This window comes from Oncorhynchus keta, chromosome 33, assembly GCF_023373465.1.
Source record: "Oncorhynchus keta strain PuntledgeMale-10-30-2019 chromosome 33, Oket_V2, whole genome shotgun sequence".
Classification (NCBI taxonomy): domain Eukaryota; kingdom Metazoa; phylum Chordata; class Actinopteri; order Salmoniformes; family Salmonidae; genus Oncorhynchus; species Oncorhynchus keta.
Genome location: NC_068453.1, coordinates 20,164,181 through 20,191,415, shown reverse-complemented (window position 1 = coordinate 20,191,415; position 27,235 = coordinate 20,164,181). Strand labels below are relative to the sequence as shown.

Sequence of the window (27,235 nt, the reverse complement as noted above, 5' to 3'; positions counted from 1 at the left end):
TACGTGTATTATAGGGGAATTGAAGTAATTATTCTTAAACTGGCACAAAAAAATGCACTCATCTTTCATACTGTAGCACAGGGGTATGAAACTCACACTACGAGGTCCGGAACCTGCTGGTTTTCTGTTCTACCTGATAATGAATTGCCCCACCTCGTATGCCAATGAAAGGGGAACACTGAAAACAAGCAGTGGAACTGACTGAGGTCCAGACTTAAATTTAAGGGCTAAAGTGAATTCAGGGGGTAGCCCCGACCGGGACTCTAACCCGGGTCCAGCGACTGTCAAGCCAACACCTTAACCATTACACCAAGCTGTCCGAATCTATATGAGGTTGCCAAGTGTTTGGTTAAGGTCACTACAGTACGTATTGCGTTTTCCGTAAGGGCAGTCTCACTATACCTATGGGACATTTTGTGCTTGGCAGAGTAATTTTCCAAAGGAGGCTACTGAGTGATTCATGCATCCACCACACAGTCAATCAAATACACCCACACATTTTTTAGCACAGAAAATGTCTGACAGTAATAATTCACAAGATTATGATCTGTTCTTTGTTTATTTATTTAAAATACATATGAAACAGATAAAGTAAAATTATATTTCAAATGTTTACTGCAAATTGTTACAAAAGTTATCACAAACTGTACATTTCATGACAAATAGTTACAATTGCTGTTCTTGTTTAATATACTATTGATGTTAGCATTATGCACACAATCTCAGCTAAAAAGCGCTAAATTCCTAAGCATGGAGTGTCCCGAAAAAGTAGAGGGTTGCCTTAGATATGCTTACAATATGACAAATCATTCCACAATTGATACGGAATGTGTATAAAGTCACCCAAAAACACAAGCTTGAGCTGTACAAATGATCACCAAACGATCCATATAAATACACAGTAACATTTTAACAAGTTTTCAACAACAAATGTTCTTAGAAGTAAACTTTAGATATATACAAGTATTCGCATTGTGAGGTTTATGTACAAATGTAAAAGTAAAATATTAGCAATATAAAATACTATATTATATAATATATTCATGAAACTTTGATCTTTGATATTCTTATACTACTTGAATATATTGACTCGCATGCTACAAGTACAAATACTTATGGTTTTTATATTGGGGCCAGCCTGGGAACAGAAGCATTATTATATTACTAATGCGCAAAATAAATTAACAGTACACAGCCTTAGTATTTTCTATGTTCATATTAGTGATAGGTCATTCGTGAACTAGCGGCTCTTTTGAAAGGCTCTTTTTGGTGAACGTCAGGAACCTGAATCGCATTTGTGAAAGAGCCATTCATTTGCCTCCCTGATTTGTATACTGCTGCTTTATGAGCTGCAAACTATGATTATCTGCAGTAACAAATAGGTAGTGAGGACAAAGCCTTACTCTGGTCCACGCTCAATTCTCAATTTCATTTTGTTCGGAATTATTATTTTTTTACTCACATTTTACAATCTGAGAAAACAGTATGCAACTTTCTAGCCTTTACATTAGATTTGTAAAAATAATTTTCATACATTTTTAAGCACTACTGAACCAAGAGCCATTTAGGAGCCAAATTAACAGCTCTTCAAGGTGAATGGAGCCGAGAGTTTCGGCTCACCGAAAAGACTCCGATATGCCCATCACTATTTCATATTATTACTCACATGTGCAACTGAAATTCATTCTAGTAATGTTTTCAGATTGAGTACTAAACTCGATATCATAAGGCTTTATTTCATAAGGCTTTACATAAAGTGATTGCAGAAGACACAATTACAATTGGAATCTGGGGCTAGGCCATATGCATTTACAATGGCCTGCTTGTAAAGAAAAATGTACTCAAATTAAACAAATCACGAGCTTCGGACTATAATGTTCTATCTGCATTTTAGTCAAAATGTAGTTATTGACATAGCCGTGTTCTGTTCAATTCCTATATAGTACTCGAAATACCACAATTCATGTTAAGTTCAAAATAATTCAAGATCCAAATTGCTGATACCATTCAAAACAATGAGGGTTCAGAACTAAAACCAATTCTCAGAATCATCTTTTTGCAGATAGAACCTTACAGTGATTGATGGAAGTTTGTTTCCTGTGTCCCGTAACACTTTTGTCTCCACAACTAGAACAAATTACTCTTCTAAATATCCATATTAATTTGTCAGAGACCATTTTAATAATCTTTTTTTTTTGCTATTTGAAATCATATTTGGCACATGTGAAATACACATCAAAGATTATATTTTAAAGAAAAAAGGAAAGCCATTAGCTTAAAAAAATTAATTACCTTGCTTCAAACCCATCATAAATGAGTTTGATCTCATTTGCATGGTTTTACTTTTCTGGATTAATTAGTAAAATGCATTTCAGCAATCATAAAGATCTCTATCAATTCCAGTAACAGATAAAATGTTGGGCAAAGTTTCAGAGAAAAATGACCTTGGACACTGAAATGTTCTTAAGAAGTGACGAGGTCAGACATGCTTTTCTGAGTGTATTGAGTTCTGGCGGAAGCAAATTACGTTGAGTGAGATTTAAATGCTTATAATCTTCAGTGTAGCAGCTGTGGGAACATGTTTGCAATTAAAATGTGTATCAATCAATAAGAAAACTTTTTGTTTATACAGTGCTTTCAGAAAGTATTTATACCCTTTGACTAATTCCACATTTTGTTGTGTTACAGCCTGAATTCAAAATTGATTAAAAAAATAATACATTCACCCATCTACACACAATACCCCTTAATGACAAAGTGAAAACAGACATTTTTGCAAATTTACACCCAATCAATACAAAGATGCAGGCTTGAATGAAAACTCCACGCAAAACTCCGTTGGCCAGCAAGTAGGAGGGTTTTCAGTGGTCAAATTAAATGTATTCAACATGCGCAAGGGAACCATGCCTGCAAAGCTGGTTACGCACCTTCATAAGGTAAGTCTGAATACTAACTACTGAGATGTGCATAGGAAAGCTGTGTGTAAGACAGAAAATTATGCCTAAATCGGAATCGGGCCCATGGAGACTTACCCAGAAAGACTCACCGATGTAAATTGCTGCCAAAGGTGATTCTAACATGTATTGATTTAGGTGGTTAAATACTTATCTAATCAAGATAGTGTTTTACATTTCTTTTGTACAAATCTTATAATTTTTCTTCTACTTTGACATGAGTATTTCGTTAAAATCTTTGACAAAAAATGACAATTAAATACATCTTAATTCTACTTTGTAACACAACAAATCAAGGGGTGTGAATACATTCTGAAGGCACTGTAATTTTCAACATTTTGTTGCTTCAATACTTGTCTCACTTTCATCTCCCACAAAAGAGTTGAAAACACTATGCTACATTGTGTGGCTACTGTTGCTCTAATCTCAGTTAATCCAGATTAAGTTCTTTGGGGAGACGTGTTAGTACAATTTCTAACGCGACTTGCGAAGTCTACACCCTCGTAAACGGAAACTCTCCCATCTTTTCCCAATCCTGATACATCCCAAAAAAACAGTGATGAAAAACCCAAGTACCTAAACTACTCTTGCTTGTTAGTCGACACATCCCATTGCCCCTAACAGATTTATGGTACCATTTATGTTACGTAGTCTGTCCACGGGAGAATACTGCTGCTCTTACCACGTATTGCACTCTTGTTGATCCTATGACAAATGAATCTGCAACCCACTTGTGATATGGTGAGATATGCACCATGTTCTTTCAATGAATGGGATCAATTGGCATTCATTAGTGATGTGCCACTGGCAAACTACTGTATGCTCTGGGATTGGACATTCACCCAGCCCTTTGAGTTGATCAGTTATCTGTGTTCCCTGTGGCTACGCCCAGGGCACAGTTGACTGGCTTGTCTACTGTATGTCTATGTTGACATGTGGTCTTAGAATCAAGCCTAGCCCTTTAGTATCACATCATCCCAAATGAAAATGGCAACTCACTAAATAACTGTGAGAGGAGCAGAATGCCTTGGGCAAATGTATCAACCAGAAAGTGTTGAAGTATGTTACAAAGTTTAGTTCAACGTTTAGTTCTCTTAACGCCCACTGGTAGTATTGTGGTAATAAATTGCTATTCAGGAAACAAATACAATACCATTGGAATGAGAGGATGAAATCTCCATTTTGTAAAGCTATTATCTGATATGATGCCTTTCGGACCCAAGTGCCTCTCACGATGTACAATGGAAATAAAACTCTTGAGAAGTAAAATCAATTGTTTTCACAGCTCTATACTGAATAGCTTGCACAAGACAGAAAACCGAATTCTGATCATTCAAACTGTTTACTCTGAGGAGTAGAACATTGGTTGATTAATGCCATAGTACGAACCAAGATTAATTTTCCACTCCAGTCAAGCAATATAATACTGTAAATGGTATGTGATAAAGGTTACTGAAGCAATGATTAAATTAGAGAATTCATCATGGATAACACTATTCAAGACACAAACTTTGTAAATTTGTAAATTCACATTAAATGTAAAATGTTGTGATTCCACGAACAAGGCATTCTCATGTGTGGTCCATAACTGCATTTCAAAATCAGGCCATATTATAGAATGTTTTTAAAGGCCCAATGCAGTCATTTTTATATCAATATCAAATCATTTCTGGGTAACAAATAAGTACCTTACTGTAATAAATTTCCATTAAAAATGATTAAAATGGCTTTTTAGATAAATACTATTTCTCAAGCAATAATTTTACAAGGACTGTCTGGGAGTGGTCTAAGTGGGGAGGGGGAAACTGAAAACTAGCTGTAATTGGCAGAAAGGTTTGGAACTCTTTGTCATTGGTTCTATTAACCAAATGTATTGTATTTCCAACAAACAACTCTCAGGAATTGTGATCACACTTTTACAGTGTTAGTTTCATCAGCTGTTATACAATGATACAAAACAGAAAAATCAAATTTTGGCTGCACTGGGCCTTTATCTTAAAAGTAGGCTAACCCTTCCTGCAAGACATGAATTCAGTGCCAATGTTGTTTGTGTCATAACTCTGTAATGTAAAGTCCTGATTGATGATTATTAATGCAATAGGCCTATACGATTAAACACAACCTATAATGCTAATCGAACCTTGGCACTGGACATTTCTGTCTTTAACTGACAGAATTGTGGTTACTACAGCTGTACACATCTAGTTAATCTGCTATCAGGTCATATGGTTCCATTCGTGTTTCCTATGGAGTTTGTGGAGGTTTGGGGGAAGGACAAGACCCCTGGCTCTCAAAGCTTGTCGCTCTTCCTGGCCACTGTGGACAAAACAGACAATTAACAAGGGTTAGTTCAACAAGAGTTGGCTAGGTCTCCAAAGCTGCTATTGGTTTGTGTTTTAATATCAATTTTCTAAATTACCTGGATTCAAGAAAGCATTCAAAATAGATGTTTATCCTTCAGGTATTTTAGATTTAGAGGAGGACCATGTTATAGGGTGAGTACTCCTCCAGTTCTTGTTTCTTTGTTCAAGCTAAATAGAATTACACGACTCTTTGTTTAATGCACAACCACAAGGTGAAGTCTTTTCCCTATGCAACCGATGGGTCTAAATTCAACTACTCGTCTGTCAATAAGTATTTCTCCGGATAATAAAGATTGGAATGTTTCATACATTTTTCAAGGATATCGTCTTGTGTTCATAAACTGTTTATAGATTGTGCTATTAAAACTCACATTCTCTACTACTCCTGAAGAGCAAAGAAAAGGGATGGCCCACCACTATAATATGTGGTCCCCAGTTATGGGAACACACCGTAAAAAAATAGAGCTAATGACCCCATCCAACCATCCTGGGTGGATATCAGGGCACCAACTCCCCAATTACTTGAAATGCTTCTAGTTCAAACTAGCCCTTAAGTTTCTAGAATCAAATTGGTCTTTGTTCTAGTACAGACAACATCCTTGCATCTTTGTCATGCTGCACTATTACACATCTCTGTTGAAATTGACAGGGTTATTTCCTCAAGCTCTATGATTGGCTGCAAGACCTCTGGCTTTATCTGCTCTCTCAGAAAACCAGAGAGATGCAGCGAAGCATTGTGGGAGCTCTGGAAAGTCCTGCAATTGACTTGTACCTCCTCTTACTTTGAGGGAAAAAAACGAACAGTCCTCTACCTCTCCCAGGGCATGCCAGTGAGTAATGGGCTTGCGTGGGTAGGCCAGCATCTCGTTCCAGTGGTACCTCCCCAGGCCCTCAGCATCTGGCCCAGTCCGACACACACCTATCACCTCGTTGTGGCCCACCCTGTGGGCATTATGCAAACACACACAAACATGCAATATCTCGAGTGCACAAAATATATATGACACCTAAAAGCTGAGTGCTAGTTTGATTAAATCATTCTAAACCTAGGTTTGGTTATTTACAGTGAAGTATGTGGCTCCTGAGCATTCTGGTAAGTGGTCATGATTATATTGTATAGCGGCGCTTTCAGGATTTGAGTGAAAAGTTCTGTTGATCAAGTTCAACTCAAAGTTAGAACATCACTCATTCCACCTTCAATGTAAATGTTTTTAAAAAACAAGTACTTGTTTGTTGACTATATACACTGAGTATACCAAACATTAAGAACACCTTAATATTGAGTTGCGTACCCCCCTCTCTTTTGCACTCAGAACAGCCTCAATTCATTGGGGGCATGGACTCTATAAAGTGTCAAAAGCATTCCACAGGGATGCTGGGCCATGTTCACTCCAATACATCTCACAGTTGTGTCAAGTTGGCTGGATGTCCTTTGGGTGGTGGACCATTCTTGATACACACAGGAAACTGTTGAGTGTGAAAAAAACGGCAGCATTGCAGTTCTTAACACAGACCGGTGCGCCTGGCACCTACTACCATACCCTGTTCAAATGCACTTAAATCTTTCACCCTCTCAATGGCACACAGACATGTCTCAATTGTCTCAAGGCTTAACAATCCCTCTTTAACGTCCTCCCCTTCATCTACACTGATTAAAGTGGATTTAACAAGTGACATTGAATAAGGGATCATAGCTTTCACCTGGATTCACCTGGTCAGTTAATGTTTTATATACTCAGTGTATGTGTGTACTTGTACAAGCATGCTTATGACCACCATATGTGTTGAATTGTGGGTGTTGTATTTAGTGTGGTGTCACTCACCGGTCATAATCCATCACCATGATGGACAGGCTGACCTGTTCCACGTTCTCTGGGGGGATGTCAAAGATGATGGCCTCGTTGTACACCGGGTTCAGTGTGCTTTTCTTGGTGGTAGTTTTCCGCTTCTTCAGCCTCCGTCCGTCACAGAGCAGGGAAACCTTTACATAGGGATCTGTGTGCCACAAATAACATCTCCATGAAGTCAGTCGTGTAGATTGCAGGTAATGGCAACCAGTGGGGTGTATTCATGGATGCCAAGGGAAGGCAGGCTTCCCAAAATATTTGACCAATGAAAAATGCAAATATATCAATAATTTATCTTTCGTCTCTCTCGGTTTTTATAATTTTCCATCAATTCGCAAGTTGCTGAATCTCACTGAAGAAGTCATCAGAGATAGGAAAACAGCACCCCCCTGTCTCAGTATGTGTAGCCCATGTATCTGATGCTGTCTGGACCAAAAGAGTATAACATGTGGCCGCCGTAGCATTTGATTGATGCCAGCAAGCAATTGGCCTCCCCTGATAACATTGAGCTCAACTGTGGGTTGTCCTGGTGCAGAAAAACACCCCCCCCAAGGGAGGCCAGTTTAGATTTGGCTTCAGACCAATCAAATCACTTCCGAAGCAAAACGTTATTTTCAGAAAAACTTGTCTGTTTCTGGTCTACTGGTGTTGATATCCTGCAGTAGCTAGCTTGCTAAATCGTCTCTTTCCTAAACCATGGATCGAGATGGTGATTTGGACTCTGTACAGGCCAATGATTACGAAGGCGATTCTGATCTAACTATAAATAAATATGTTGTGCCACTGGCCTGAGACGATTGAAGTTCAATATGTAGCCTAGTAGGCTCAGGTTAACTAGCTAGCTAACTTAGCTGGTTCATTGTTGCCAATGCTAAGAAGTTAGGCTACCTAGCTAGGCCTGCTAGCCTATGACAACAAAAATATAAAGTGTATTGTATGAGAGCCATAGACCAATTTGCCAACATGAAAGAGAGGAGGATGGCATTGGAGTTAGGGTTGCATATTTTCTCTCTATTTTGCAAATGTTCCATCCTGAGAATAAATGTTCCATCCTTGGGCGGTAAATCTCAGTAACCGGGTTCCTGCCATTCAACCCTAATTGGCGTTCAACTAGTCTACAAGTAGGGCGAGTCAAAATGCTTTGTTTAACCTGCGTGAACATGCACGTACACACACAGAGACAGAAATCAATACCATGGACTGCCACATGATATTTAGCAACATTGATTGGACTAAAGTACTTTTGAGATCTTTAAGTTTGTTTTCAGTACATTAAACTGAGCATGTATAAATTGAGCCTTGTTGATTGGATGTTTAAATGTTTAATTTGAAATGATGCTGGAATAGCAGAAGCAGTGCTCTTGTTGTCTTTGTGCTGACCTATGGTAACTGTGGTTCTAAAATCAGTAGTTGTTCATAACTGTCAAAAAAAATGTCATTGCTTGATCATGCTGCAGGTGATATAATTGTTTGTTACATTAAATATTTGCTTTGTGGACTTCAGCAGACAGATGTTGTTCTCCTGTTTTATGGTGAAACTAATGTATGTGTAGTTGAATTTATTCCGCCACTGTGTGACTGTTGTCTTTTTGTTGTTGCGGCCTAATTATATATCATGGTGGTGTATGAACAAATGGGTTATAGAGCAAACAACGCAATTATCACAACATGGGTTGTAAATATGGCTTTTTTACAGGCTTGGCTTGCTCAGTGATTTTTACCCACACACAGCTACTGATTCAATTATTCATTTTGGCTAAATCCAGTGATCTTTTTTTGACAAGGTAAGTCAAAATGTATCTTCTATTACAATTTCACCACAAACAGTGAAAACACATGAAAGAAGTATCTCCCTGACTACTCTTATCTAAGGTACAGCCTGTTGCCTGACGTAATTATGTTTTTTGATTCTTTGCTTGCTCTTTTAGAGCTTAACAGTTTATTATATATATTTGTTTTGTTATTTTATTGAATATCCAAAACATACAATATACTTGCAGTGAAGCCACTCAACAACTACACCACACCAGTCATCCAACAGACTCCCATTCAGCGACACACAGAGACATCTAGGGTCAACGCCCTGCTCAAGGGCACGTCGACAGATCTCCCACAGTGGCAAAAAAAAATATAACTGGGACGCGAATCCTCCGAGACCCCTCCTACAGTACCCCCTCCACAGAAAAAATAAAATAAATAAATAATAAAAAATTACATTAATTCCATTCCCCACCCCCAAGAATCCCCCAATGCACCAACAACCAAGAAAATGAACTCATGCGAAAAAAGAAAAACAGAAAACAACAATGGACATCAAGGACAACTGAAATCATAACAGCAAGGCCAACTGTATATGTTTGAGTGCTTGTCTGGCACTGTTTACATATGTGTATCCCCGTGTGTGTGTGTGTGTGTGTGTGTGTGTGTGTGTGTGTGTGTGTGTGTGTGTGTGTGTGTGTGTGTGTGTGTGTGTGTGTGTGTGTGTGTGTGTGTATGTATTTGAATGAGAGTGTGTGTATATGCATGTGTACAAACACCTGCACAGCATCAGCCGCAGGCAAACCGGCATTAACTGTAGAAACTCTGCCCCTCAGTGTCATTCAAACTGACTTTATGTTTTATTTTGACTTAATTTTTTACCATCATTTAGTTGTCCCTCATTGTTATTCAGAGAACCATAATGTTTTAATGCCCAGCCTAAATGGCTGCGAGTTTTGTATTGTTGTTACCTGAGGAGCCAGTGATGTCCATGGCTTTGAGGTTCCGGCACTTGATGACGGTCAGGGTCATCCGTCCTGCTGTGGGCAGGTAGCATAGAGAGTACATGATCTCCCCCAGATCCACACTCTCCTGGAGAAAGACAAGGGGAACACTGCATCAAGGAAAGGGCGCTGTTGCTGTAGAATAACTATTTTAGGAAAGCAATTAGCTTTAAACAAAGAGGTGTCCTAAAAACTGAGAGAACATTTTCTTACAATGGGTGACGAAACTAGAACAAATCCAATCGTATTCAATGAATGTGTATTCAAAATGGTCGCCCTCTGGTAGTGATTCGCAGGATGTGCAAAGATACAAGTAAAATGAGGATTGTGATTGGTCACATTAAGGGTTTTAAAGCGCTACCTCTTCTAAATATTTTGCTGTGCTAATTTTAATTTGGGAGCACCAGTGCTCCTAGAAAATAATCTGTTCCACTGCTTCCGAGTGTTTTAGAGGTTTGTGACCGTGTTGATTGCGTCATTACTCCAGAGAAAACTGCTTGTCTCGAGCCCAAACCGTTTAAATGTTGTGACCCGTATTACCGATGCTACATTTTGTTCCTTCTATTGCGCTTTGGCGATGCAGCTCCATTGGCGGGCCGCATTTGGTATTCATTAACGATGCTCAGACGTTGCATGCATCAACCAATGGTTGCGTGTCACGTCGTCGAATGTTCCGTCGGGCACCAGATTATTATAACATAATGATGTGGTAAACTGATACGTAAAATACCTATCCAGGCGTTGAATGGTCTGGCATGCTACGGCAACACCTGGGCAGATGAACGCCCCCCATGTTGTGGGCCGTTCTTAAACTACTCACAGGCCGTTAACACGGTGTTCAGTAATGTTACCTCATTAGCTAGCTAGCTAACAACCTGGTAACTTTACCAGTATATCCAAACATTTGGGGACACAGAAAGAATGGAAACGGGTTAGCTAGCTTCTTCAGGAGATCAATGATCATAACAATAAATGACAGATATGCAAGTCATCACTGAAAGTCACTGACATTAAAGAGCATCTCCATAGAAAAAAAGTGTTTTTTACACAATGTAGAAACCTAATATTTATATTATAATATTTGTATCAACATTTTAGCCTTTATCATAAAGAAATGTATTCCCATAGTTACATATTAGTTTGTAGGGTACAACATGTGCTTCAAAAGTAGTTAGAATTCAAATAGACCCACTAAAGGCGGTGGGTGACTCAATCAATTTTAAAATCATATTTTCTGGTACTCTAAATTTTAATGTGATGCTCCTAACTTTTTAAGATGCAAGGACCAACATTTTTATTTATTTATTTAGAATCCTGGTTACATTGCCTCTATGACAATGTCTCTGTATAAAATGGACAATAACTTTAAAACTAACAAAGATCCCACTTTGGAACTTTGGTATATCCGTAGAGCGCATATATATATATATATATATATATATATATAGAAACATTTGCCAAATCAATAGTTTTATATTTGCAATGTTCATGTTTGTATTTTTCAATATTCATAAATGTATGTAAATTATTATTATTGTTAATATACAATATATACAAAATACTACTCATATTACAGAGAAAGTTGTAAAGCTTCATATGACACCAATTTGAGCTTTGTAGCACCTACAGATGAAACACTATGGAGTCTTAAAGGAGGCCTGGGTAAGGCAAAAATTTCACTAATGTTCAAACTTCAATTACTTATTTCTCATTTATGCTTTCGTGAAAATCCCCAAAGTCTTGGTCTTTTTTTTGGCTCTAGTGTCATGAGGAATCACCTCAAAACAATGTGTTTTGGATCAGTTTAGACTGGAGCACTACTGTAGTCTGAGCAAACAGCATCAGATGGACTGACTTGAAAGAGAAGAACATGAAGAAGAACATGTACTGACGTGGTGTGCTTGTGTTGATACCTAATCGGAGTTAATAAAAAGCACTCCAGAGATAAGATTTGATTGGCCAACCAGAGAACACAGAGGACTGACTGGGAGGCATCTCACTAGAGCACGGATGTTTGTTTAGTGTGTTTACATACACTCTTAGAAAAAAGGGTTCCAAAAGGGTTCTTTGGCTGGCCCCATAGGAGAGCCCTTATTGGTTCCTGGTCTAACCATTTTTGGTTCTCGGTAAAACTCTGTGGGGTTCAATGTAAAACTCTCAGGGGAAAGGGTTATACATATAACCCAATAGGGTTCTACCTGGTACAAAAATGTTTCTTCAAAGTGTTCTCCTATGGGGACAGCCAAATAAATATTTGAGGTAGATAGCACCTTTTTTCTAAGATTGTATTTAGAAATAGATCTGTGTGTTCTCACAGAATGTCACCATATAAAAATAGACTTAGAATAAGGGTGGCATAAGAGTTGCTCTCCATGGACAGAATCTTTACTTGAGATACGTTGGTGCAGTCTTCCAGTGTCATCAATGTATTGTTGACATGCAGGAGCTTCACAATAAAAATATAACGTGAAACAGAGGATGCCTTCCCAGCCCTAGAAGTTCTGCACATCAAAACAGTGTCAATACCCTCCCAGACCTCCATCCATGGTGTGTTCCAAAGCACCACCCCCACCCACCTAACCATTGTGAGCTCCGACTAACTTTGTGTCCCGTACTTTCAATCTCAGAACAGACACCCACACAAACAGCTGCAAGGCGGGAAAAACTCAACGTCTCAAACCGTGACCCTCATAGGCAGGTCATAGGTTGTTTTAGGCATTGACACCCCTCCCACTACCCTACCTGGTTTCTACCCATGCAATTGACACAAAGGGTCACATGCATAAAAAGACATCAATCTAGCACAGGGAAATAGGTTTTGAAATACAATACATAATAATCTTCAGCTGAATGTGAGGCATGGCTAGGGCATATTTCCGGTCACAACTTGCAGGCTTGTTTTCGAATTGCTGTGCGTTTTGTTGCCAACCTATTTTGCTACCTGACAACTTTACGGGTTTCACTTTTTAATTACCGTTCATATATTTATTTATTTTTTCCTCAACTTTTTCACTCCGGACGCTTTATCTGGACACGATTCGTCAGGACCTCCAACAGCCGAAGCTAAGTAGTAACATTAACATGATGCCTTCTAATTGCAGCCGCTGTGCTCGCCTTACGGCGAGGATAGCTGTACTGCAAGCCCAGCTTCAGACGCAATCGTTAGGCAAGGGTCATTTCAGTGTAGGAAAGGATGAAACAGCGTCTGTGCCACCAGTAAGTACAGATAGTAGTATAAATCCCCTGGCACAGTCCCCGCAGCCGGACAACTTTCTCACGGTTTCTGGAAGGAAATGCTGTAGGAACGCTCAACCGGTGTCGCTAAATCAGCCGACAGAAACTTTCAACCGGTTTTCCCCATTAAGCAGCGGGTCGGTGTCAGAGGCCGAGTCTTCTCTGGTCTCTACTCCTCCCGTTACGGGGTCTGAGACGCCGAAGCTTCCCACCATTAGCTCTGACAAATTGAAAACTCTAGTCATTGGCGACTCCATTACCCGCAGTATTAGACTTAAAGCGAATCATCCAGCGATCATACACTGTTTACCCGGGGCAGGGCTACCGACGTTAAGGCTAATCTGAAGATGGTGCTGGCTAAAGCTAAAACTGGCGAGTGTAGAGAGTATAGAGATATTGTTATCCACGTCGGCACCAACGATGTTAGGATGAAACAGTCAGAGATCACCAAGCGCAACATAGCTTCTGCGTGCATATCAGCTAGAAAGATGTGTCGGCATCGAGTAATTGTCTCTGGCCCCCTCCCAGTTAGGGGGAGTGATGAGCTCTACAGCAGAGTCTCACAACTCAATCGCTGGTTGAAAACTGTTTTCTGCCCCTCCCAAAAGATAGAATTTGTAGATAATTGGCCCTCTTTCTGGGACTCACCCACAAACAGGACCAAGCCTGACCTGCTGAGGAGTGACGGACTCCATCCTAGCTGGAGGGGTGCTCTCATCTTATCTGCCAATATAGACAGGGCTCTAACTCCTCTAGCTCCACAATGAAATAGGGTGCAGGCCAGGCAGCGGGCTATTAGCCAGCCTGCCAGCATAGTGGAGTCTGCCACTAGCATAGTCAGTGTAGTCAGCTCAGCTATCACCATTGAGACCGTGTCTGTGCCTCGACCTAGGTTGGGCAAAACTAAACATGGCGGTGTTCGCCTTCGCAATCTCACTAGGATAAAGACCACCTCCATTCCTGTCATTACTGAAAGAGATCATGATACCTCACATCTCAAAATAGGGCTACTTAATGTTAGATCCCTTACTTCAAAGGCAATTATAGTCAATGAACTAATCACTGATCATAATCTTGATGTGATTGGCCTGACTGAATCATGGCTTAAGCCTGATGAATTTACTGTGTTAAATGAGGCCTCACCTCCTGGCTACACTAGTGACCATATCCCCCGTGCATCCCGCAAAGGCGGAGGTGTTGCTAACATTTACGATAGCAAATTTCAATTTACAAAAAAAAAAAATGATGACGTTTTCGTCTTTTGAGCTTCTAGTCATGAAATCTATGCAGCCTACTCAATCACTTTTTATTGCTACTGTTTACAGGCCTCCTGGGCCATATACAGCGTTTCTCACTGAGTTCCCTGAATTCCTATCAGACCTTGTAGTCATTGCAGATAATATTCTAATCTTTGGTGACTTTAATATTCACATGGAAAAGTCCACAGACCCACTCCAAAAGGCTTTTGGAGCCATCATCGACTCAGTGGGTTTTGTCCAACATGTCTCTGGACCCACTCACTGTCACAGTCATACGCTGGACCTAGTTTTGTCCCATGGAATAAATGTTGTGGATCTTAATGTTTTTCCTCATAATCCTGGACTATCGGACCACCATTTTATTACGTTTGCAATTGCAACAAATAATCTGCTCAGACCCCAACCAAGGAACATCAAAAGTCGTGCTATAAATTCACAGACAACACAAAGATTCCTTGATGCCCTTCCAGACCCCTCTGCCTACCCAAGGACGCCAGAGGACAAAAATCCGTTAACCACCTAACTGAGGATCTCAATTTAACCTTGCGCAATACCCTAGATGCAGTTGCACCCCTAAAAACTAAAAAATGTCTCATAAGAAACTAGCTCCCTGGTACACAGAAAATACCCGAGCTCTGAAGCAAGCTTCCAGAAAATTGGAACGGAAATGGCGCCACACCAAACTGGAAGTCTTCCGACTAGCTTGGAAGGACGGTACCGTGCAGTACCGAAGAGCCCTTACTGCTGCTCGATCGTCCTATTTTTCTAACTTAATTGAGGAAAATAAGAACAATCCGAAATTCCTTTTTGATACTGTGGCAAAGCTAACTAAAAAGCAGCATTCCCCAAGAGAGGATGACTTTCACTTTAGCAGTGATAAATTAATGAACTTCTTTGAGGAAAAGATTATGATTATTAGAAAGCAAATTACGGACTCCTCTTTAAACCTGCGTATTCCTCCAAACCTCAGTTGTCCTGAGTCTGTACAACTCTGCCAGGACCTAGGATCAAGAGAGACGCTCAAGTGTTTTAGTACTATATCTCTTGACACAATGATGAAAATAATCATGGCCTCTAAACCTTCAAGCTGTATACTGGACCCTATTCCAACTAAACTACTGAAAGAGCTGCTTCCTGTGCTTGGCCCTCCTATGCTGAACATAATAAACGGCTCTCTATCCACTGGATGTGTACCAAACTCACTAAAAGTGGCAGTAATAAAGCCTCTATTGAAAAAGCCAAACCTTGACCCAGAAAATATAAAAAACTATCGGCCTATATCGAATCTTCCATTCCTCTCAAAGATTTTAGAGAAGGCTGTTGCGCATCAACTCACTGCCTTCCTGAAGACAAACAATGTATACGAAATGCTTCAGTCTGGTTTTAGACCCCATCATAACACTGAGACGGCACTTGTGAAGGTGGTAAATGACATTTTAATGGCATCGGACCGAGGCTCTGCATCTGTCCTCGTGCTCCTAGACCTTAGTGCTGCTTTTGATACCATCGATCACCACATTCTTTTGGAGAGATTGGAAACCCAAATTGGTCTACACGGACATGTTCTGGCCTGGTTTAGGTCTTATCTGTCGGAAAGATATCAGTTTGTCTCTGTGAATGGTTTGCCCTCTGACAAATCAACTGTAAATTTCGGTGTTCCTCAAGGTTCTGTTTTAGGACCACTATTGTTTTCACTATATATTTTACCTCTTGGGGATGTTATTCGAAAACATAATGTAAACTTTCACTGCTATGCGGATGACACACAGCTGTACATTTCAATGAAACATGGTGAAGCCCCAAAATTGCCCTCGCTAGAAGCATGTGTTTCAGACATAAGGAAGTGGATGGCTGCAAACTTTCTACTATTAAACTCGGACAAAACAGAGATGCTTGTTCTAGGTCCCAAGAAACAAAGAGATCTTCTGTTGAATCTGACAATTAATCTTAATGGTTGTACAGTCGTCTCAAATAAAACTGTGAAGGACCTCGGCGTTACTCTGGACCCTGATCTCTCTTTTGAAGAACATATCAAGACCATTTCGAGGACAGCTTTTTTCCATCTACGTAACATTGCAAAAATCAGAAACTTTCTGTCCAAAAATGATGCAGAAAAATTAATCCATGCTTTTGTCACTTCTAGGTTAGACTACTGCAATGCTCTATTTTCCGGCTACCCGGATAAAGCACTAAATAAACTTCAGTTAGTGCTAAATACGGCTGCTAGAATCCTGACTAGAACCAAAAAATTTGATCATATTACTCCAGTGCTAGCCTCTCTACACTGGCTTCCTGTCAAAGCAAGGGCTGATTTCAAGGTTTTACTGCTAACCTACAAAGCATTACATGGGCTTGCTCCTACCTACCTCTCTGATTTGGTCCTGCCGTACATACCTACATGTACGCTACGGTCACAAGACGCAGGCCTCCTAATTGTCCCTAGAATTTCTAAGCAAACAGCTGGAGGCAGGGCTTTCTCCTATAGAGCTCCATTTTTATGGAACGGTCTGCCTACCCATGTCAGAGACGCAAACTCGGTCTCAACCTTTAAGTCTTTACTGAAGACTCATCTCTTCAGTGGGTCATATGATTGAGTGTAGTCTGGCCCAGGAGTGGGAAGGTGAACGGAAAGGCTCTGGAGCAACGAACCGCCCTTGCTGTCTCTGCCTGGCCGGTTCCCCTCTTTCCACTGGGATTCTCTGCCTCTAACCCTGTTACTGGGGCTGAGTCACTGGCTTGCTGGGGCTCTCTCGTGCCGTCCCTGGGGGGGGGCGTCACCTGGGGGGGTTGATCCACTGTTGTGGTCGGCCTGTCTGGGTTGGCGCCCCCCCCCCCCCTTGGGTTGTACCGTGGCGGAGATCTTTATGGGCTATACTCGGCCTTGTCTCAGGATGGTAAGTTGGTGGTTGAAGATATCCCTCTAGTGGTGTGGGGGCTGTGCTTTGGCAAAGCGGGTGGGGTTATATCCTTCCTGTTTGGCCCTGTCCGGGGGTGTCCTCGGATGGGGCCACAGTGTCTCCTGACCCCTCCTGTCTCAGCCTCCAGTATTTATGCTGCAGTAGTTTATGTGTCGGGGGGCTAGGGTCAGTTTGTTATATCTGGAGTACTTCTCCTGTCCTATTCGGTGTCCTGTGTGAATCTAAGTGTGCGTTCTCTAATTCTCTCCTTCTCTCTTTCTTTCTCTCTCTCTGAGGACCTGAGCCCTAGGACCATGCCCCAGGACTACCTGACATGATGACTCCTTGCTGTCCCCAGTCCACCTGGCCATGCTGCTGCTCCAGTTTCAACTGGCCTGGGCCCTAGGACCATGTCCCAGGACTACCTGACATGATGACTCCTTGCTGTCCCCAGTCCACCTGGCCATGCTGCTGCTCCAGTTTCAACTGTTCTGCCTTATTATTATTATTCGACCATGCTGGTCATTTATGAACATTTGAACATCTTGGCCACGTTCTGTTATAATCTCCACCCGGCACAGCCAGAAGAGGACTGGCCACCCCACATATGCTCTCTCTAATTCTCTCTTTCTTTCTCTCTCTCGGAGGACCTGAGCCCTAGGACCGTGCCCCAGGACTACCTGACATGATGGCTCCTTGCTGTCCCCAGTCCACCTGACTGTGCTGCTGCTCCAGTTTCAACTGTTCTGCCTTATTATTATTCGACCATGCTGGTCATTTATGAACATTTGAACATCTTGGTCATGTTCTGTTATAATCTCTACCCGGCACAGCCAGAAGAGGACTGGCCACCCCACATAGCCCGGTTCCTCTCTAGGTTTCTTCCTAGGTTTTGGCCTTTCTAGGGAGTTTTTCCTAGCCACCGTGCTTTTACACCTGCATTGTTTGCTGTTTGGGGTTTTAGGCTGGGTTTCTGTACAGCACTTTGAGATATCAGCTGATGTACGAAGGGCTATATAAATAAATTTGATTTGATTTGATATTAATGTCATTTGTTGTGACAAATTACTTTGTGCAATTTTGCTTCCACATTAAATTGAAAATTGCTTGAAGTGTAAATACACAGAGCGTTTTTCGAATTAGGCTAACCTCTGATTTTCCTGTGTTTTTTCTGTTCATATGTAGTTGCATACCATTTTTTTTTGAGAATTCAAGGAAGTAGGTAACACAAAGTACACACTACTTTGGTACACCAGAGCACGACATGATCAATTTATTGTTGTCAGACAGTGACGAGTAAAGTCACCGTAAATGGTCATCTCCAAATACATAGCATAAAGGAAGACACTTTTAAAAGGACTCTCGTTAATGTAAATTAAAAAAGGTGGACTGAAACACTGTCAAAATAAAATGTATGGCAAACTTAATTTGCTATGAGTCATTATCCATTCAAACATCCTTATCCTCATTCCCCTCTGTTCCTCATTCCCCTCTGTTGGACGGCAGTTCAGGCAATGTAATTGCCCAGAGACATAAACTAAATCAACACAGGAAGGTGAGATAAAATGATCCCAAGAGAGACATAAATAACAACCAAACACCAGACAAAATATATGTCTAACAATTAACAACAACGTAGGGAGACAAAATAGATCTTTGAATATTTACAATAATTGTTCATTTTTCTTCTGTTGTAGGCAATCTTGAAAGAAGTCTCACATTATATTCAATAGCCCAGCTCAATTGTAGCTTTCATAATCAACACTATCAACCACAGTCAAAGTAGCAGTAAACTTGATGTCTGTATGGATGCTCAAGCTTTTGAAAGTGTAATTTCCTCGCAGCACACAGTAAACATTATGTAATACTTACAAACTTCCTGGAGACAGACTACACATTGAGGTAAACACCATGGCTGTTGACATGGGATAACTGCATCAATGTCCAGCCAGTCCCCCTCCAATGGCTTAAAACCCAGACTTCTTTAAACTCACCTAAACTTGCCTATATAATGTGAAAGAAACTGGTGTAACTTTGTTGGCCAGAGTCAAATAGTACCTGTAGAGGTTAGGGCTCAATTGTGCTCTTGATGATTAATCTGAAATCCACAGTGCACTTTCTTTCAAGTTGATTCACTCTTGTTCTGTTTTCCACAGTATACCGTTCAGAGATCAACTGATTAATTAACCATTAATCCATCTCCATGACCATTAGACACAATAAATACCACCAAAACACACAATAATATTCATAAACAGAAGCTGTTGAGTAAACAAACTATGATAAAGCTACCGAGGCATAAGAAGTGTGTGGGCCCAGATAAAACTGCACTATCATTCCCAAGTATGTCAGTGAAGGGATAAAGGTGAAGAACAAAGGAGAATTGTGCCAGTGGCTATATTTAAGTCTACAGTGTGTACTTCAGTTTTCGGAGGTGTTGTGTGGGTGCTTGGATTCTAAATTCACTGCTCCTGGCAATGAGGTTATACAACACATGCAATTTACCAGTCATGTAATACAGTGCGGATGATTCCAGGACTTAAAACCTTATCCAATCAATTAATGCACAGAGACTTGAAAATGTCAAGTGCTTCCTTAAATAAGTCAGATTATGTGCAGTGCACGACCCCATCAGAAACTATGCAAATGTTAACTACGGCAGACTGACCACAGCTCCACCCTGAAATCTACTCCACCATCATTGACATTTTGAGTCATTTAGCGGACACTCTTATCCAGAGCGACTTACAGTTACGACCTACAGAGCCATCAGTTGTTGAGATCACTGATCCAATGATCTCCACACATACTGATATCCTCCATGTACTACACCTATCTCAACTAGCTGAGGCCCAGCCCACTCACCGTGGTCGCAGCGTGAATGTCCTTCCACACCACTGCCTCCCTCGAGAGGTCGGAGAGCTCAAAGAGGTTGTCCACCACCACCTCGCCGATCATGTCGTGGCTGGTGAAGCGGTCAAAGTCGTAGACACTGAAGTGCAGTTTGCGGTTGCACAGCTGGTCATACTCCACGGGAAGCAGAAGGCCTCGTCGAACGTGGGGTTGAGCGTCTTGCGGTGGACACGCGTCTGGAACTTCTTCTGCCTCTCTGGCAGCAGGTAGATCTTGACGTAAGGGTCGGAGGTGCCAGTGAAGTCCTTGGCCGGCAGTTCCAGGGCCTTGAGGATCGTGACCACCAGCGCCTGTTCCTCGTAGTCGTAGAGCAGGGAGAAGCTCAGCTTACCGCACGTCTCCACCGGCTCCTGGGTCCCGTCCTCGGAGTCCACAGACTTCTGCTTGTAGAGCTCGGGCTTGATGCGGCCGATGCTTACGGTGGATGACTGGCGGATGGGGAGCGTGTCCATGCTGAAGTCCACACTCGTCACGTTCATCTGGCGAGGCAGATGGCGGCGGAATGAATTGTGCCTGTTGAAAAAGGAGATAAGTCATCTACTGTTCCTGGTACCTTTCAATACGCAGGTTTCCATTGACCCAGGGTTATTAGACAAAAGCAATGTCCCAACAATAACAACACATTGAGACGTGTAATGGAAACGGCAGCTATAGGTGAAATGTACTAAAGATTGACAACTTTTTTATCTGTTTGACAGGGGTGGTAGCCATTATTTTTTCTTGTTGATGAAACTAGTTTACTTCATTGGTGTTTTTACAATTCCTTGCTTCTTCTTGTAGTTGTAGTTTTACTGTTGGTAGGAAAATGTTTGTTGAGATTATTTTTTGCACTATAATGTTGTTAATCCATTCTCTCAGCATTAACGAGAAAGATTTTACTGGCTTTAAAGTTTTTATTTGACCTTTATTTAGCTAGGCAAGTCAGTTAAGAACAAATTCTTATTTTCAATGACGGCCTAGGAACAGTGGGTTAACTGCCTGTTCAGGGGTAGAGCGACAGATTTGTACCTTGTCAGCTCAGGGATGTGAACGCTCTAACCACTAGGCTACCCTGTCGCCCCAGCAGTAGTGATGTAGTTACTTTATGATTGAACTCTTACGAAGCTCAGAAGCTACATGACTGAGTGAGTTGTTTTTCACAGGACTTTTTGGGGAAAATAACATTACCTGGGATACCTTGAGCCCAGGTCCATCTACTGATAATGACTTACATACTTTGAGCAAACCACTGTTCTGTACTTCTCCCGGTTGTCACCTAGCAACTGATAACTCCTACCCCCCCCACTGACGCCAATAAGAAGATCACATTAATCCGACACGGTTAGTATTGGTACAAATGTTCAAATCTAACCCTAACCCTAAGACATATGGGATATGAAAAAAACATCACATTATATTCTAACCTCATATGAAGAGGTGCCTTGCATGTTCTAGCAAATGTTCTGGGACATAATAAGACACAATGTTCTTTGTGAAGGATACTTTGGGAGTCCTATTATTTCAGACAAGGGACATCAATTTACAACCTCCCATGATTCCTACAGTTGTTAGAACATTCAGCGAATGGCATCCAAGAGGATGAATAGCATACACTGGAAGAGTTGATAATGGAGGAGGCTGGCGGATTTCATCCACATTTGCCCACATATTCCTCCCTGTTGTGTCAGCCCTGACCCAGAATCAGTTTTAGCAGGCCTGCCATCCCAACTCCAGTTAAGACATTCACTCTTTCTCTACCTCTCCCTGCATACTCTTCTTCTCCAGGGCCACATTCATTATTTTCTTCTATAAGATAACACTTTTTCTGTCCTCCACTTTCTCAATCTTATAGGATCAGGGATGGGCTCTCAGTCTCAATACTCACATTGAACCTGTGCTCAGTTGGTAGAGCATGGCACTTGCAATGCCAGGGTTATGGGTTTGATTCCCATGGGTGACTAGTATGAGGAAAAGTACAAGAATGTATACATTCACTACTTTAAGTTACTCTGGATAAGAGCATCTGCTAAATGTTTTTTTTAATTAAAAATATATATTTTTTAACACCTCTAGCACTGAGATGCAGTGCCTTAGACCGCTGTGCCACTCAGGATGGCTCCAAAATATGGTACTTCTCGCAGGTGTCAGAGATCTCTGTTTCCGCCCGTAAAAAAAGTGACCAATTAAAATGTCAAAATCTTAATCTCTCGCAGGGAGGTAAATCGTACAGTAATAAAACAGCATGACAAATCCCCAGTCTCATACCACCTGGCGCTGTTTATGGATGTAACATATGATGAGGTGATGTACTGATATATACTGCTCTGTAACATTTTATCAGAGATTGGTGGAGGAATGTCTGAAAATCACAATTTGAGTAGACCAGTACATTCTGAACAAGACTCTCTCTCTCTCTGACTTTGCCCTTGCCCTTGGACATTGCCTGTTTAGAATGTGTCTGCACAATGCTTGAGCAGTGAATACTGATGTAGCTGTCGGAGAGGATCGATGTTAAGAGAATGTATCTGTTGCTCTTCTCCATGGTAATCACCCGCTCTGCAAGTCACATGGTTGCAAAGGCTCATAGTTTTGCCCTGAAGGCCAGAGTGACACCAAGCGTCTCCTCCCACCTCGTTTCGCATGAATACGTTATCCACGTCTCCTAAAATTGATGCATTCATGCAGGGTATCATCATCAAATTATTCCTAATTACTTGGATGTACTACAGATGCAGTCCTTACTTGTGTCGTGATTGTGATGATTTGTATTGAAAATTATAGATTCGTGCTTCAGATTCAGCCAGACTGGTACATGTATATTTAGATATTTGTAGCCCTTTCCTGCAGTCAAATTACCTAGTGGCCTTATGGGTGGAATATTATTCATATTTTTCATAATTTCCTAATGAATAATTAATGTTAAAAAAATTAAACAGCTGAAAATCTGGTGTTTCTATGTCAAACAGTTTTGTTAGATTTCAGTCTTATATGATGCATATCAAGTGTAATATTAGGATTTAAACTCAAAACTGAATGCATTTCAACTCTATATCTGACATGGTACAGGTGTCTTCTTTTTTAAAAGTCCATAACCATGTGTGTGAGGTCTATACTTTTGTTTAAAGTTAGATTTGTATAAGACTACCAAAAAACAATCTCTGTGTCCCTGATTTAGCCCACTGCAGTAAAAGGTTTTTAAGTGTCTTACTCTGAGAGCACTGGGAAACATACTTTCAAGAGATAAACAGTAACATGATGATAGACCTGCCATTAACTTTATTGATCCTACTTTTCAATCATATACAACAAGTCCTCTCCTTCTTTGAATCTTTCATTATGTTCTTTTTTTCCCCTAGATGAAAAGCTTGCAAAAGCATCTGAGGGAGATTCAACTCAAAAAGTGATGAGACACTATTTAATTAGCCCTTTCTGCCCCTTCGTCAGTGTGTAATTCATGAAAAGCGCCAGGCTCTATAAATTGCATCAACGTTCCTAATGACAAACTAAAGCAAGTGTCAATAATGGCTTCCTGCAGAAGATGGAGTGCAGCTGCTCAGTGGGTCTCAGTAGGACGAGCGCCTCGCAGCACGTCAGTTCTCAACCTGCGGCGGCGCTAATTACAGACGCGCTCGTTTAAACACAGTCCCCGAAAACAAAGAGAAGAGCAGCTGATTGTTTCATTACCGGGGTGCTTACCGCGGTTGCCATGGCAGCGTGGCTCACGCCCGCCCAACACAAGACGTGACCTGGGGTGATTACAGGGTTTCTGTGTGTGTGAGGAGCAAGGGGGCGTGCTGTCGCCCCGTTGACAAGCACCATGGGAGATGTTCCTTCAGGTCATCTACTGAGCATCCAGTTTAAGGTCATTCGTCACAAATTCTCCTGAACTGTCTTATTGATATTTGTCATGGCTATACTTGATGTGTAAGGTTCAAGTGATATAATTTGTCACTTGTTGTCACTTGTTTGAAAGCATCATGTTCATAACCTTCACTCACAGGAGGTTGGTGGCACCTTAATTGGGGAGGACGGGCCCGTGGTAATGGCTGGAGCGATTAGTATGAGCCATCCTCCCCTGAGCAGCCTCCGCTGCCTTTGCTATGTGTGCACAACTCTGTGCATGCATATGACATACCATAACACAGAAATCCTTGGAACCAGTGCCACCAAAAATGTATAACAACAGAATGTTGAGACCTAGTGACAGGAATGTGACTGGGACACTACTCTGGGAGAGGTCCAATAATGTTACCTGGAGGACGAGGTGGGGTCGGTGGTCTGCCTCTGAATCTTGGCCTGCTGGCCCAGCCTCTCCCTGAGAGCCGTCTGCACCTCAGCAGGGATGTCTGGGGATGTCTGACTGATCTTCATGGCCGCCTCTAGCAGCTTCACGGAGCTGCAACGCCCGTTCACCTTCACCACTGGCACAGGCTTCTTCTCCTCTTCCATTGGTGCCACCTTTTGGAGGGGTGTGACGGGCTGGGGGGGCGGCGGAGGGGCCTCAGGGAGCCCGACCCGGGGGACATTGTCGACGTGGGACGAGAGGGCCTTGCTCCTCCAGATGGGCCAGCACAGCTTCCAAAAGACAAAGAGAGAGACTACCAACAGGGCGAGTCCACAGAAACCCACGACCACAGCAAGGAGACTGATAGAGATGTCTACGAGCGACCACAGGGATCAACAGTGACAGATAGAAAGAGTGACAGAGGGAGAGAGAGGACGGGCAAGCGATGGTCGGAGCATGATAGACAAACATGCAAGAGAAAAAAAGAGAAGAGAGAAAGCAAGCTGTAAAAGAGGAGGATGCAAATGCCCTCGTTTGGTAAAGATCAGAGGAAGTTAGAAAGTCATACAGCTTCATTCCAAGACATTCACATGGACAGGACAGATAAATCACTCTTCATGGCCATATTTGTTCAAGTTGACAATTCAACTTTCGGAAACCACAATACCCTTCCTCTGCAACTAGATACAAACCAAGATTTACCACAGGCTGTTACAAAATGCATTATGCATTCCATTGTGTGCATGTTACACACTTGTATGGTTTCTTATAAATAAAGTTGGACAGTATACGCCTGTGTGTGGATTGCAATGTGCAGGAGATATCTCACTGATATCACTGCATGACGTCATGTTCTTTGCTGTGTTCGTTCTCCGTGTTATTCCCGCTCCTGTTGCTCATTCACTCTCACAAGGACACGTATGCTTTGTGGTGCACCATCTCAAAGCCATATCCTACGTGAAAACAAGAATCCAGATCTATAGGCAATAATCAGTCCCACTTTATATGAAGTGGCGCTAAAATCGTCTATTTATTTTTCAGACTAATAACTTTAACAGGTATGCTAGACTGCTGAGATGTACAATTCATCTAAGTTGGTTTGCAAACGTAAATGTAGTTATGGAAATTACACAAGCAGGTAGGCCTAGGCAGTTATCAGTTCATCAAGTAATATAATACATTGTGTAACTGTGTTGTAATTATCACGAATTTAACTCCATTTAGTTGAGAAGAGCAAAAAACTACTGCAATAAATGCAATCTAGCAGACTGACCGACCAATTCCATTTCCATCTGTTAAGCTTTACGCAAAATCAGAGACGTTATTGCACCAGTAACAATGCTGCTACAGTCTTATGCAACTCACATCAACCCAGAGGGAATAATGACATGCTGTTAAGAAACTCTACAAAAAAATACATATGTAGAATGTAGAACTGTTTCAACATTTATCCAAGCATTACCATAAAATTAAAAAGGCACTGATGAGTAGGCTACAATATAACTTTCACCAAATCAATGAAAGAGACATTATCAAGTAAATAAATGGGTTTATTTGACAGAAGGGGATCTATGTTTAGAACACGAACTGGTAGCCAACAGTATGACTAATTTCAGACATGCCGGTCAGTTGGCGCATGGTGGAGTCAATGAATGCAAGATCACTGAGAACACATCTCCTCTTTCAACAAGCTATCGGTCTCACACAATCAGACTATCACACCATCAGATTGCACACGCCAGAACCAAGCACAATGACATGGGAAAACGAGCATACATTGATGCTGCAACAGGTGTAGTCTTTTCCCTTTGCAGACACAGATGTTTCACCTGTTGAGCGTAGCTCAAAGCGACATGAGGACACAGCACAACCTCTCCATGATTATGTAACATTCTAAACATGTTTCCCCCTACAAGTTACGCTAGTCCTATACTTAAGTCGCGCATCTTACATGATTATATTGCAGCGCTTCAAGGGGAAAGTTGAGTCAGCTGAAGTTTAATTTAACACGCATTTTACTGTTCAACTCATCATTCTCACACAACCTTGTGCAGCAGGTTGACGCCAGAGAAACCAAACCATGACACAATAGAGGGATGCAAGCTTTAAGGAGAGGGACAGGAAGAAAAAGTTGATTTTGACCTATTTACCTGCGCTCCCTTTACCTGGTATGTTGCTCTCCAAGGGAAATATAGCCGAGCATTTCTCCCCATCTACATGCCCCGCTAGACAGAGCTCCGTAACGATCTGAAGGGCCCTTTGGCACAAGCTGATGTTGTCCTCCGTTCGGACACTCATGTCTCTCCTGTTAAGCCATTGCACGCTGGAGGAGCCGGGAGGGCGGTGATTCATTTGGCCACCTTGCGCGCCGCGGAGTGCAACCTCTTCGCGCCAAAGATCAGAGCGCACGAGGCGTCCACATCCATATCCACTGCGCAATGCCGGGACTGACTTCCAGCGCGCTTCTTGTGTTTGAACAAAAGATTCTTCAGCACTTAGCGTCCACCAGCCACTGTCCAATAGGAATGGAGCACCGGTTAGGCAAGACCCTAGTGTTGGAGTTATACACTATTGCGCTATTTGATCTCATTAGATTTGGACTAATACTAATGAAGCTTGACATTACTTCTGTGAATGCCCACAAGTTCAATCAGAAGCCTGAATAGTCTTCCAAATATTGTTCCTGTGCCTAAGGTTTACTATAATTACATCTACAAATACTATTTTAAATTATAAACCTTG

At 41.5% G+C, this 27,235-nt stretch overlaps 1 protein-coding gene across 1 annotated transcript; it reads right to left on the bottom strand.

Moving 5' to 3' along the window:
- Positions 1-558: 558 nt before the first annotated feature.
- On the bottom strand, positions 559-26,928 carry LOC118366367 (synaptotagmin-10-like). Its single transcript, XM_052492405.1, is given in 8 exon segments — positions 559-5,270; positions 6,130-6,259; positions 7,141-7,312; positions 9,894-10,014; positions 20,182-20,357; positions 20,360-20,742; positions 24,461-24,866; positions 26,644-26,928. Coding segments are annotated over 8 exon segments (1,662 nt in total). The 5' UTR covers positions 26,846-26,928; the 3' UTR covers positions 559-5,198.
- Positions 26,929-27,235: the final 307 nt, after the last annotated feature.